The 13,796-nt window shown below is 44.9% G+C and overlaps 1 protein-coding gene across 1 annotated transcript in view; it reads right to left on the reverse strand.

Annotated features, from left to right (window-relative positions):
* MAP3K9 (mitogen-activated protein kinase kinase kinase 9) overlaps positions 1 to 8,397 on the reverse strand; it is a 67,888-nt gene extending 59,491 nt beyond the window's left edge. Inside the window, exon 1 of the mRNA XM_014539284.1 lies at positions 7,888 to 8,397. Within this exon, the coding sequence (XP_014394770.1) occupies positions 7,888 to 8,119 (232 nt within the window). The 5' untranslated portion in view covers positions 8,120 to 8,397. The remainder of the gene's footprint in view (positions 1 to 7,887) is intronic.
* Positions 8,398 to 13,796: the final 5,399 nt, after the last annotated feature.

The raw sequence follows: 13,796 nt of genomic DNA on the forward strand, positions 1-13,796 counted from the left end.
GGGGGGGGGGGGGGGGGGCCGGGGGGGGGGGGGGGGGGGGGGGGGCTTAGAACTTAGAGCCAGCCTGAGGCGAAGGGCAAGATGGAAGCTCCTCCCACTGTAGAAAAGCAGGTCTTCCTCTTTCTTGCCTTGTGAACTCCGAGAGAAGGCTGGAGACAGGCACAAAGCATTGTGAGCACAGAACTGGGAGGGAGGGCCTCCAGTTGCAAAGGAGCAGCCAATCAAACAACTCAACAAAACTGGACCAGGCACCCTGAGGAGCACGACAGGGCTTCACAAACTGGGACTAAAGGAACGCTGAGGGTGGATGAGACAGGCTGGCAGTGGACCCAGCAGCACCTGGCAGCTGCAACTGGCTGCTATGGAGACACTGGCCAGTGAGTCACTGGGAGCGAGCACCTGGGAAGAGTGCAGAGAAAGAAGAGGTCAAAGCGCTAGAGGTGACTAATGAATATGTTGTAAAAATGCCACACGCGGCACCCAGAACAGGTCGATGAACTCAGATGTTAGCAAGGATCAAGGGCCTGGAGATTACAATGAGGACACAAAGCAACTTCCATGCAAATAAGGCATGAGGGACCTCCGACAAGAAAACGGGAATTTTTACATTTTGAGATCCTGCAAGTAGACCAGTTCAAGTGCTACTTTATTCACTCATTCATTCATCCATTCATTCAAGTGCCTGAAAACTAAAGACAAAATCTATTTAGAGACATAGGGGATGCTCCTGAGATCAGAGCCAACGAAAACAGGAGGCCAGGGATGCAGTTTCGCAGCCAGCTGCAGGCCAGCACAGTGTTTTTGCTTTGTTTTCCAATGGCCTACGTTGGGTGCAGCAGACATGCCCTTCGCCATCATTCCCACCAAGCCCTACACCATCACACCAGCCGACTGGAAAGCATCTGAGTTTGCAACCACTGGCCTAGCAGATCTAGTCCCTTGTTCCTTCATATTCATCTACATGCCATCGGGTTAACATGTTTAGCATCAAACAACTATTCAGCATTGACTACAGTGATGGGCTGTGGGGCAGGAGAAGCAGCCAGCTTTGAGCTGAGCACAGGAAACTGGGTGGGGTTTGTCTAGGCAGAGAGATGAGGTGAGAGCACCCTGAAAGCAAGATTATTCCCACAGCAAGGGTGTGATGAGGGTGCAGTGGTTGAAAAGTACAGGATATGTCCCGGGGGAAAGAGAAAACCAGCTTGGCTTAAGGGGCAAGTACATTTGAGGAAAAGAGGGAAATAAGGCAGCAAAAAACCTCATGAGAAGAATAAGTTGACATCCAAAAACAGGAAGGCAGGTGTGGCTAGTCCCAAACCAAATACCGTTCACCACTCACCTGTTCTTTCAACTAGGAAATCAAGAATAAGGTGATGGATCGTACATTAATGAAATATGAATGCCATGGCTCTGTGAGCAGAGTAAGATCACTTCTAATTACACAAAACTGAAGTACTAGAGGGCCACAGAAAGAATGCAGTGAAACACCCCCGCTGCCCAACAGCAGTGTGCCAATGATGGCAGATGATTAGGAACACAAGCTGAGGAGTCAGACCTGAGCTCAAAGCCTAGTCTAAGGACTGGCAGTGAGATGCTAGAGAAGTGGCTGACCCCTTCCAAGCCTCAGTTTGCTCATCTGTGAAGACACTCATAGCCTTTACCCGGTAGGGTCCTGAGAGAATTAAGAGAGAATCTACATAAAATGCTTAGACAGTGCCTGACTTAAAGGGAGCACTCACTAAGCATTAGTCATTGTTATTAATATTATTATCAGATAGGGGTTTGACTGTTAATACAGGATGGTATATCTAAATAGTAAAATACTGCGCAACCTTTAAATATCTGGTAGTAAAAGAATATTTACTTATATGAGAAAGTGGCTACAATACACTGACAAGTGTGTGTCGGGGGGGGGATGCATGCTACAAGCAATGTTTATTAAGATTTTCTGTGCATGACTTGGGAGTGAGAACAAATATGCACAAATGCAAAATTTGGAAAAACACATATGGCTTTTGCCTGTATGCTTCTTCCATGTGTCCTAAGAGAAGGAAATAAGTTATCCTATATAATAAAATCCTATATAATAAAAGGCTAATATGCAAACAGTCATGACGCCCTCACACCATAACGACCAATCAGCAGGAGGCATCATGCGCAGCAGACGCGGGTGGGCAGGGCTGTGTGCGCGGCGAGGCCGGGGGACATGAGGCTGCGCTCCCCGCCCAGTGCCAGCCGGGGGACATGAGGTTGTGTCCCCCGCCCAGCGCCAGCTGGGAGACATGACATTGTTATTGTTTAATAAATTGATATATTATTTTCATATACATTTTACTAATTTTCTTTCATCTCTGACACTTCTATTATAGAGAAAGGGCAAATAGCAATATAAAATATTTCCTCTAATTAATTCCCTTTTAATGTGCATGAATTTTGTGCACAGGGCCACTAGTTTAATAATAAAAGAACACTGTCTTTACTTTGGGTGAGGCTTTCCATTTTCCAAAGCTTTTTCATATGGTCTCATTTTTACACTAATTTAACTTTTATGGCTACTGTTAAACTGCAATTCTGCCAAATGCCTGTAAGTCAAAACCCTGGAATCCATCTACCTACCCCCAAAAGGACAATCTTTCCTCTGAAAGACCACCGATCACTAACACTGTTGCTAACAATCAGGTTTTTCCCTGTCTGATGGAGCAGAGCCACATAAATCCATTTTTATAGCCAGCACTTTTACAAGCAGTTTCAAGAAGTGATGTTTAAGTTAACGATGCAATGTGGTAAAGTAATATAAACCATTAGCTAAATCAGGGGTCTGAGCCACACAGCCCAGGGCCTGTCTAGCCTTGTTTGGCTGTATGATGCTAAGTATCTGAGATAACGGTTCTTCCCAATGTATGTCCCACATTGAGATTCCATGGTAAGACTGCCAGCTGCTTTCCCACCAGCATGCTCTCCCTGTTCCTTGGTGATACACCCTGATTATTAGCAGCACCCACTGCACCCAAAACAAAATCCTCCATCTCCCAGCCTCTCCTGTACTAGCCATGGCTATGTGATTTCATTCTGACCAAATAATGCAAGCAGCTGTGTTATGCTGGACTTCTGAGAGATTCATGGGAGACAACTTCTGTGCTTCTGCTTTCCTCCTCCTCCAGGCTTGTGACTTAGACCAAATAATAGCATCCTGAACTATAAGGCGACCCCTGAGGATACTAGCCATGTGCTGGGACAATGGAGTGAAAAATAGGAGCCTGGGTCCCTGAGGACACTCTGCAGATGCCCTAAAACCCCCCAGACTTCCTTTCAAAGACAAATGAAGGCATACCTTGTTTTGGCTAATGTTACCTTGTTTTGTTCTTTTTAGGTTATGTACAGTCAAGCCTAAGCTTACTGAAGATTATATATCAACATAGGATGCTGCCCTGACCAGTTTGGCTCAGTGGATAGAGCGTCGGCCTGCGGACTGAAGGGTCCCGGGTTCGATTCCAGTCAAAGGCATGTACCTTGGTTGTGGGCACATCCCCAGTGGGGGATGTGCAGGAAGCAGCTGATCAATGTTTCTCTCTCATTGATGTTTCTGACTCTCTATCCCTCTCCCTTCCTCTCTGTAAAAAATCAATAAAATATATTTTTAAAAAACAACAACACATAGGATGCTATATGCTATTCACATTTCACTGCCACTAAACAGCTTATACTTTTTAAAGTAGGTGATCAGGATGATATAACATTTTAATAAATCACTTTCTTGCCCAGCTGGTGTGGTTCGGTGGTTGAGAGTTGACCCATGAGCCAGGAGGTCACTGTTTGATTCCTGGTCGGGGCATGTGCCCCTGTTGCAGGCTTGATCTCCAGTTGGGAGCATGCAGGGAGCAGCCCATCGATCATTCTCTCTGACCACTGATGTTTCTATCTTTCTCCATTTCCCTTCCTCTCTCTGAAATCAATAAAAATATATTTTAAAAAATCACTTTTTTGCTGAACCTTTTGTAATAGATGTTTATCATTAATTACTTTTTTTTCCCAACAAGGACATTCTCAATATATGCATATTCTTTTCTCTAGAGGTTCAAAGTCAACTAATACATATAATTTGCAGAATTCTGCCCTCACATGACAGTGACCCAAACCTAACTCTCTGGAACCCCTAATGAAAACCAAGGAAGACAGGCCAATATCCCCAGGTCTGCAAAGTACAAAGAAGTTGTGACTCTCTAACTGGAGACAAAGAAGTGGCATAACATTTTAAAAACAATTTCCAAGTCATGTACACACAGCAATGAAATAAGAACAGTGTCCTGAAGCGTCCTGTTGGATATGCTATATACGATCACAGGCAAACAGCCAAGGAGGTAAATGCCAAGGAGGTGCCCCACCTCACCTGTGAGATTTATGGGGGCATCAACATCAACACCAACCATGCAGAACAATGAACCTTACACACTTCTGGACATCAATTATCTCCTGCCACAATACACTGCACCGAAGGCCCCCCCTTGGCAATCCTTGTGGCGAGCCGGCACAGCCATGGCATACTCAGCCCCACACTGGGCGCCTTATGTGCCGTGCCAGCTCAGCCAGGTTCAGTGACCCTGAGAGGGGGCGGTGAAGGATGGAGAAAAAACAGACAAGAGAATGAAGCTGAGTATGGGTGGGCGCTCTCCTCTCTGATGGAGAGCTAGTTGAGCGCCACGGACTACAAGCCGTGTCTTTATTTTATAGCCAGATTCCACGAGGCAAAGTAAGGGCATGGTCAAGATGTTTACAACATTCTCCCGGGTTTCAATCCTACTCAATTACATGCACCTGAACTCTATCAAGCCCACATCACTCAGACACGTGGGGCCACGTTTTCGGACCATAGGTTCAAGCTTACAGCTATAGCTGTTGGCTATAATTGTGCTGGGAGGGCTCTGCCCTCCAAGCTGGGACTTGCACGTGGCCACGAGAGGACTGTGCCCTCTCATTAGTCCGAGGCTTGAACCTGTCCAAACACTGTAGCCGCTCTCCACAAATCCTAAAATTCACTTAAGGACAAAGAAAGGACCAGGGCTTTGTCTCCTGGATGATAGAATGACATTCAGGTCTCTTGCCATCTCCTGCAAACACAGCAGAACCTTGACAATTTAGCTTTTCCTTCACAAGAACCTAGACTTACAAACACAAATCTCATTAGGTAAAACCTTGTATTTACAGCTTGAAATTATACCCAAATTTAAAACTTCATAGAAGAAATTACTAACTTTCACAATTCCATCATCTTAGCCCAAATTTTTAAATGGGCTCAATTATGTAAGGTTAAAGCACTTCGCTTAATTCTCCCAGCATGATCCTATCTAATATAGAGGGAATATGCTAATTGACCATCATGCTGTCGCAAAGATGGCAGTGCCCACAGCCAATAAGGAGGGGGTATGCTAATTGACTGCCCACCCTCAAAGATGGCGGCACCCACAGCCAATAAGGAGAGAATATGCTAATTGACTGCCCCATCCTCAAAGATGGCAGCGCCCACAGCCACAAGATGGCTGGCAGGGGAGGGCAGTTGTGGGCAATCAGGCCAGCAGGGGAGGGCAATTGGGGGGGACCAGGCCAGCAGGGGAGGGCAGTTAGGGGCAACCGGGCTGGCAGGGGAGGGCAGTTGGGGTTGATCGGGCCAGCAGGAAAGGGCAGCTGGGGGTACCAGGCCGGCAGGGGAGGGCAGTTGTGGGCAATCAGGCCAGCAGGGGAGGGAAGTTGGGGGCAACCAAGCTGGCAGGGGAGCAGTTAGGTATCGATCAGGATGGCAGGGGAGTGGTTAGGGGTGATCAGGCTGGCAGGCAGGCAAGCGGTTGGGAGCCAGCAGTCTTGGATTGTGAGAGGGATGTCCAACTGCTGGTTTAGGCCCGATCCCTGTAGGATTGGGCCTAAACCGGCAGTTGGACATCCCCCGAGGGGTCCCAGATTGGAGAGGGTGCAGCCTGGGCTGAGGGACAACCCCCCCCCCCAATGCACAAATTTCATGCACCGGGCCTCTAGTAAGGATATAAGAAAAAATAAAATAAAGAAAATTCAGCTTCTTTATCATTTGTTTGTACCAACACATCTGCTTATTCTTATCCCATCATCCAAAGCAATCTCTAGGTAGAAATCACTTTGAAAAAGGGTCACCAAAAGTTTTAATTTCTTTAATACATTTAAAGAACAGAATTTTGAAAGCCCATATGAGAATAATCATATGGTAAAGAGACAGAATAATGGCAGAAGGAAAAGAGAAATCAGGTTTTATTTTATGGAACTTAAATCCTTCACATGCATTATATCTAAAATACATACCCAATGTTTCATACTCTCACAAGAATGAATTTTCTATTATTAAAGGGGAAGAGGGTGCAGGTGGAAGAGATAAGTAAGGGTAATAAAGGCTATTTACCGGGGGTTAGGGGGGTCAATCGGGAAAAAAGGAAGCATGTAATACTTTAAACAAAATAAAAAAAAAATAATAGTCAGTTTGGCTCAGTGGATAGAGCACCAACCTGTGGACTGAGGGGTCCCAGGTTCGATTCCGGTCAAGGGCACATGCCCAGGTTGCAGCCTCGATCCCCAGTTGGGTGTGTGCAGGAGGCAGCCAAGCAATGATTCTTTCTCTTCATTGATGTTTCTATCCCTCTCTCCCTTTCCCTTTTTCTCTGAAATCAATAAAAATATATTTAAATAAATAAAATAAATAAATAAAGGCTACTTAATGTAAATTGGAAAGTATATAAACCATATATGCTCTGGAAAGGTCTGCAAGAAATGCCAAATGTAATAGTTATATTCCCTGAAAGAAAGCATTATGGGTTTCTTTCAGTACAAGGGCCGACACACTATCCACCCTCTATCCACCAAGTCAAACAGGCCCAGGCTAAAATGCATTACCTTAAACAGATTCACAAAAGCATCAACAGAAAAGTAAGCTACCTCTGGAACAGCCCGGAACAAAACAAAGCCTGAAGGCTTTCTGGGCTCAAAGCTGAAGGATACAGAGAGCGTGAAGTTCCTGGGCCCACCTCACCCCCAAAGTCCTAAGACCCTCCTCCCTGGACAGGGTGCTCACGGTGACCATTTAGCACACTGGATCCTCTTTCCCTCACAGTTTAGGCAACAGAGAACACACATGACCACACAGAAGAAGCATATTCCCAGTACCTGCGGATTCAGCCAAGGAAAGAGACTCAAGTGTCTACGGACTCACCATTTTATTATGTCTAACACTTGCTTTATGATCCAGTTTATGGATTCTGGGTGGTTAATAAAGTTGCCTCTCAGTTCCCTGCTATTAAACACTAGGAAGTTATGACAATTAATTAACACTGCCCCTAGGCTATCAGGAGGTCTGGAAGCCGACCAGCCAGGTCCTGCTCTCCAAGTTGACACTGAACCTGAATGGGCCTCACAGCTTACACCACATGCCTCCTCTTCCTCAGAGCCCCTTCTCTAGTGGGTGCCTAGAGCTGGCTGTCTAGACAGAAATGCAAACAGGTGGTACAGGTTTGCTTTACCTGATGTTCCACGAAAGAGGAAAAGCCCTTTTGTGGTTACAGACACACTTCCCTCAAGTGGAAAAGTAATATGTCGTCGTTGTTTTTTGCACAGTACATCAGAATTACACATTGCCAAACTTACCTGCTAATGGGAGCTCAGAAGTGTCCCAAACCCTCAGGCACCTTATTCTTCTAGTCCTAAACCAATTTCCCTGGCACTCACTGCAGCCCGACATCTCAACTCCAGGATGGAATGGTTTTAAGCAAGCAGTTTTCACTGCCCACTAAGGTTCCTTTAGGAATCCACGTCAACTGATGCCCCGGACCGAGTCTGAATGTGCTCTTAAGCCCTCCAGCCCCATCCCTTCATACTCACTGTTGCTGGACTTAAGGTCGCGGTGGATGATGGGGACAATCGCCTCATCGTGTAAGTAGTTCATCCCTCTGGCAATCTGCACGGCCCAGTTAACCAGGATGTCGGGGGGAATCCTCTTCCCAGATAGCACTCTGTTCAAAGGTCCTCCACGAGCGAACTCCATGACCAAGCAGAGGTTGGGTTCCTTCAGACACACCCCCCTGAGAGCAATGATGTTGGGGTGCTTCAGCATGGCGAAGAGCTTGGCCTCCTGGCGAACATTCTCTATGGTCTGGCTGATGTCCTCATCGGGGTCGTGGCGAGCTGCTTTCACGGCGACCTCATCCCCTATCCAGAAAGCACGATAGACCTTCCCAAAGCCCCCGATGCCAATAATCTCTTCCAGGGTTAGCTCCGCAAAATCAATCTCTAACACTGGGAAAGAGGAGGGAGAGAGAGGCAAATCAAAAACATCCCGAAAACACCATTTAATCACCCATTTACCTGAATGCGTGAACGCAGCAAGTTGTCTCTTCATGCGGCTTTCCTGTCTTCCTATTATAAAGTCAACTCCATAAGGGCAGGAAATGTGATTAACTTACGCTCTGCGGCCTTATGCTTTGTAACTGGCACACAAATCTTGGGCTGGACATGGTGCTGCTATATGAGCAAAGAGCTATTGTATGTGTTTTTTTTTTCCATGAAAACCTGTTCTATCTTCTCAATCTCATCATCTTTACCTGGTTTACTCATACTCATCTCTCAGCTTAGTAGTTTGGCTAAAAAAAAAAACACCCCAACAGACAGACACACACACACACACACACACACACACACACACACACACACACACACACAAACTTTACTAAAAAACTAAGAAAACAAATATGTATTTCTGAACTTTTGGCAAGACCAAAAGAGGAACTGCCCACTGCTTCCTTCCACAGCCAGCCCCATGATGCCGCCATTCTCCACTCAGATGCTGGTGGTGCTCCAAACTCTGTTCTTGCTTAATTATGGTGTTTCTATTCCATGTGGGGCTGATATTCACTTGTATTTTGTAATGCAAGTGGCAGTCTGCACAAAGGAAACTCTTAGGAAAAGTTAGCTGTTTTTTGGTATACAAAAAGTATGGCCCATCTTGACTCCAAATGTTCCAAGTGTTCAGGCTTATTTATCCCCTCATCGGGCACTCTCCCCAAAGAATATATGGTGCGGCAGGTCCTGCAGACTAGCAATCAGCATCCATTCTAAAATCCCTCCAGCAGGCCTTTCAGTTCTACAAAAGCCAGAAAGCTGAAAACTACATTTCCCAGACTCCCTGACAGCTAGAGTTCTGGATGCAGATCAGGTTCTGCGTTAGATGCAGAAGATTTGGAAGGCAGAAATGAAATGGAGACCATCTTCTTGCTGCGTCTCCTGGCAAGCAAGGCTGTGGAGAGGTGGCGTTTTTCTGCAACAGCGAGTCAGTGTCCAATCATTCGCTCTGTGGATGAGGAGAGGCATGTTGCAAGGCCAAGTGGTTGCCTAATCCTGGACTGCAACAACAACCGGGCGTTCTTGAACTCCACCGCTTCAATGACAGCTCCTGATTCTGTGCCTTCCCACTGAGAGAAGTAGCAGCCTACCCGGTGGACCGGGTGTGCAATGTTCTTGGAGTTTTTCCGACAGGTCCACCTGAGAGTCCCTTCTCCCTACCCTCCCAATCATTCTGTAAGCACCTAATTTCCTGTGCTAGAGCACTTTCTACTTTAAATAGCTTGAGTGTTTCTAGGTCCTAAAATGAAACCTGACATTACTAATGTTTGCGTTATCTCGTCTATATGAATGGGGCGGGGGGGGGGGGGGGGATGCCTATGTTAAAGACAGATTAGAAACCCTTTTGGAGAAACAAATAAGTTATGTTAGGAGTCTCCTGGGTCATGGAGGGAAGGAAAGTTCATTGTTTTCTACCAGTTTTTATGCTGATGAAAAGATATGGGCCTATTTATCAAATTCGTATTTACACATCTTATTTCTTTAGCTGAGTACCTGAATTCTCCTTAACGGAATGAACTGTTGTATTTTCTCTTCTACCCTGCCTTCTTCCCTGGGACTGAAGCATAGTTGTGAACACACAGGAGGTGTTAAATATTTATTTAAATATATGAGGGTTTTAAAGATGTGATTCTGAACTAGGGTGCTGAAAGGACAGCTCCACGGGTGGCGTTTTGCAGAAGACAGAAAACCTCTGTGGGGAAGGCAAAGCAATAAGTAGTCTTGCTCTGGGTAGGACATAAACTCTCAGGTTCTTGCTATTTAGTTAAGAAAATATTACGACCAAACTTAAAGAAAAGTATAGAACACAGCTTACAAGCAGATAGAAGAAAGAACAGAGGGGGATGGGGGCAAGGGAGGAAAGTACTTCTTTTCCCTTCCCTTGGAAGTAAGAAGTTTCTTGGAGTAAGAACTAAACCAGCGGTTCTCAACCTGTAGGTAGCGACCCCTTTGGGGGTCGAATGACCCTTTCACAGGGGTCGCCTAAGACCATCGGAAAACACATATAAAATTACATATTGTTTTTGTGATTAATCACTATGCTTTAATTATGTTCAATTTACAATGAAAATACATCCTGCATATCAGATATTTACATTACGATTCATAACAGTAGCAAAATTATAGTTATGAAGTAGCAATGAAAATAATAACATGAGGAACTGTATTAAAGGGTCTCGGCATTAGGAAGGTTGAGAACCACTGAACTAGACCTTCAGTTGCGCTGAGAGAATGTGGGGCTCTCCTTCCGTTCCCTGCTCCAGTCAAGACCTGGTTTTAAGTAAGAATCAGGTCAAGTCGCACCCAACACATTTTTCAGCTTCTTTGGAAGGACACATCCAGGAATATCAGGAACAAAACCTTATTTCTTTCATTTTCGGAGTCAAGATGTTCTTCGCTCTCAATTGTATCCTTGAAAATGAAATGTATAGGCATATTCTGGTGGGTTTTGGCAAGTGAATGGTACGTGTCTCACTCATTTAAAAATCTTAAGTACATATGAAAATGCATCCTTATAAGAAAAATAAAGTAAATTAGTCAGACAGAACCTTAATTTATGCCCTACTTGAAAATAGACACAACCTCCTGTAGGAGAAACGTCTTTAAATGCCTACATACCTCCCAAGATAAAACATATGGAACTACATCTTTTCATCTTTTACTAAAATAAGGAAGATGAGAGACCTCCTTGGTGATTTTTATTTCTCAGCTCCATGAAGAGCTATACGCTAATATCTACATTGGAGGGGATAGAAGAACTATTACATTTTTCTTTGTCATAAGATTTAGTAATTTCCACTTTTTTTTACCTCTTTTGTTTTGAGTAAAGTTTGAAACAGAATTTTCCCTCTGAAGCAATATTTAAAACTAAAACAGATCATTATTAGTGTCTTCTATTCGCAGTCTAACATCACAATTCATGCCCCAGATGGGAAGTTCAAAAGGGTAACAGGGGAAAAGTTGTCAGTGGCTCAACTTCATTCCAAATCTTTGAAGAAAGGCTGTCAATCACCTTTTATTTCTGAGTGACCCTACCTGAACTGGTGGACATTAGCCTACAGGTAGAAAGCACACCTGTCAGCAACTTGCCCTGTTCATCTTTACCAAAGCGCTGTAGTGAAATTATTTACATCACCGATCTCCCTCATGTGTGACTTACAAGCACCTCTTTATCGTTTCTTTATCCCTGGATATTTCACACAGTAGCCATTCTCCACGGGGCCCTCTAATTGCTTTTTGACTGGAATTACATTTTCTGAATTATCAAGAATTAATTCCAGGCAAGATCAGAACTCCTGATGACACTAAATAAAATAACTTACCAGGACCTTTCAAATACCAGGTTCTTCAAATCAATTCTTTCAATAAGCACAAGGGACTGCCTACTTTCTCACCATCTGGGTTCTAGATATAAGAATTTAGTCTATGCAAGGTTATTTTTGTTACAATAAGATTAAGTCCCGGGCACCTAATGAAGAAGGAGTTTCTACAGTGGCACAGTGGGCATGTGTGGCTTTCTGGGGATGGGTGCTTCCAGCCTAAGTCTCATTCACTCCTGGCTGCTCTGACAGCGGGGAGCACAAGACAGTAAAGAAACTGCGTTCCAGCTCATGAGCCTCACACAACCCTTCGGCTCTGGCCAAACTTAAAGAAAAGTATAGAACACAGCTTACATAATTAGCTGTTGCTGAAAAAAAAAATCACAAACTTCACCCACAAAGAACCTCGAAATCTGACTTACGTTTAAAACCACAGTTTTCTAATACACCAGACCATTCTTCCAATATTTCTCCCAATGTGTGACCAAGTTCATCTTCAACACTATTTCAGACACTAGCCTTCATCTTCCCAATACTAGTGCCAAAAAGATATAATGCCTAGAAACAGCATAAAGTAATTTGTTGCCACTAAGTACTATCAGATGCAGAAACAGGAACTTTTTAATTGAATGAGAGGGAGAGGGAAACAAAGGTAACTAAAGATTTGAACACCAATTGATAGTCAAACCACAGATACAAAAAGAGAAAGGAGAAAAACAGGGTAAGAGATTATGACTTTGATATTAAGTGGTGGTATTTAATAAATATCTTAAGATAATAACACAGTTGTTCAAGCGAAAATAAGTTACAGGGCCAGAAAATAACTTGTCACGAATGACATTTTAAAACTGTTTAAAACATTTAAAAATGTTTAAAGTTGGAGATTGGTGATGATTTTTTAAAAATCAGCGCTAAGATGCAAAGTGTACAAAATATGGAATGAGGAATGCTAAATATGCATCAACAATATTTTTCTTAACAGGAAGGAAATTATGGAATCCCTCAAATACAAATATAGTGTAAACGGTATCTGGAGATATCTACATCTTTCTACTAAAACCACCTAGCATCATTGATTGAGGGATTTTCATGGCAGCTTAAATCCTTTGAAAAAAACAAAGGAAATTTCATTACAGGGTGTGGAACAGGGGACTCCTGGGAAACTGGTAAAAACCAGGACACTGGAAGGAAGGAAGGCCCTGGGAGGGACCTATGGGCATGGTCCCCCTGAGATTTAGCAAATACCAAATATAGGCAAGGATCTAGGATGAGATGAAAGAAGAAAATGTATTGTCTTAGCATCCTAGGTGTCAAGGGACTGGGATTTAGCCACTGTGCCCTGACCTCCTGATCTCTCATGGGAGAATGACTTACTTTTGTCTCTCTCATCATTTCCCCACCCATCACCTGCCCCTCCACACAACAACACACACCCTTCTCAGCACATTAGTATTCAGTGAGACTCCTGAAGGTACAACTTCTGAGTTACAAGATTAGCATCCAAGAAATCAACACGACATTTCAAAGACACTTCAGCCCTGAGTTCACACAGGCTTCCGGGACGTGTGAGCCAGCCCAGCCCTGCGGGAGACAACCCCCAACTCCTTCAAAGCAAATGCCTTTAAGGGGCGGGGACAGAGGATACCAGGGGCCGGGAAGTCCTAGACGTGGGGACTAGGGTTACGACAGAAACCACCAGCTAGCTTGCCTGAAATCCTTCCAGATATGTTTTGAGGGGAGGGGGGATTGGAGGGGGGGAGAGAAAAAAAAAGAGATTGGGGGGCGGGGGGCGGGAGGGAAGTGGGAAATGGGGAGATTCTCATGCTGAGGCTTCAGGAAGTGCAATCAGGGGTTGCTGCTGGGGTGGTCAGATGAAGGTTGAGAAGCCCAAGCGCCGGAGGTTCCAGGCAAGGCCTGCGACGTCTCCATGGTACACACAGCACCCACCAAAGCCCTGCGGGCCGAGCGCGCGCGCCCACACCCAGCCCCAGGTCAGCCATCCCCCCACACTCAACCATCCCCCCACACTCAACCTAACCCTCGAGGGGGGCTCCCGTCTCTCCGCGATCACCC

Source organism: Myotis brandtii, unplaced genomic scaffold (genome assembly GCF_000412655.1).
Source record: "Myotis brandtii unplaced genomic scaffold, ASM41265v1 scaffold213, whole genome shotgun sequence".
In the NCBI taxonomy this organism is placed as follows: domain Eukaryota; kingdom Metazoa; phylum Chordata; class Mammalia; order Chiroptera; family Vespertilionidae; genus Myotis; species Myotis brandtii.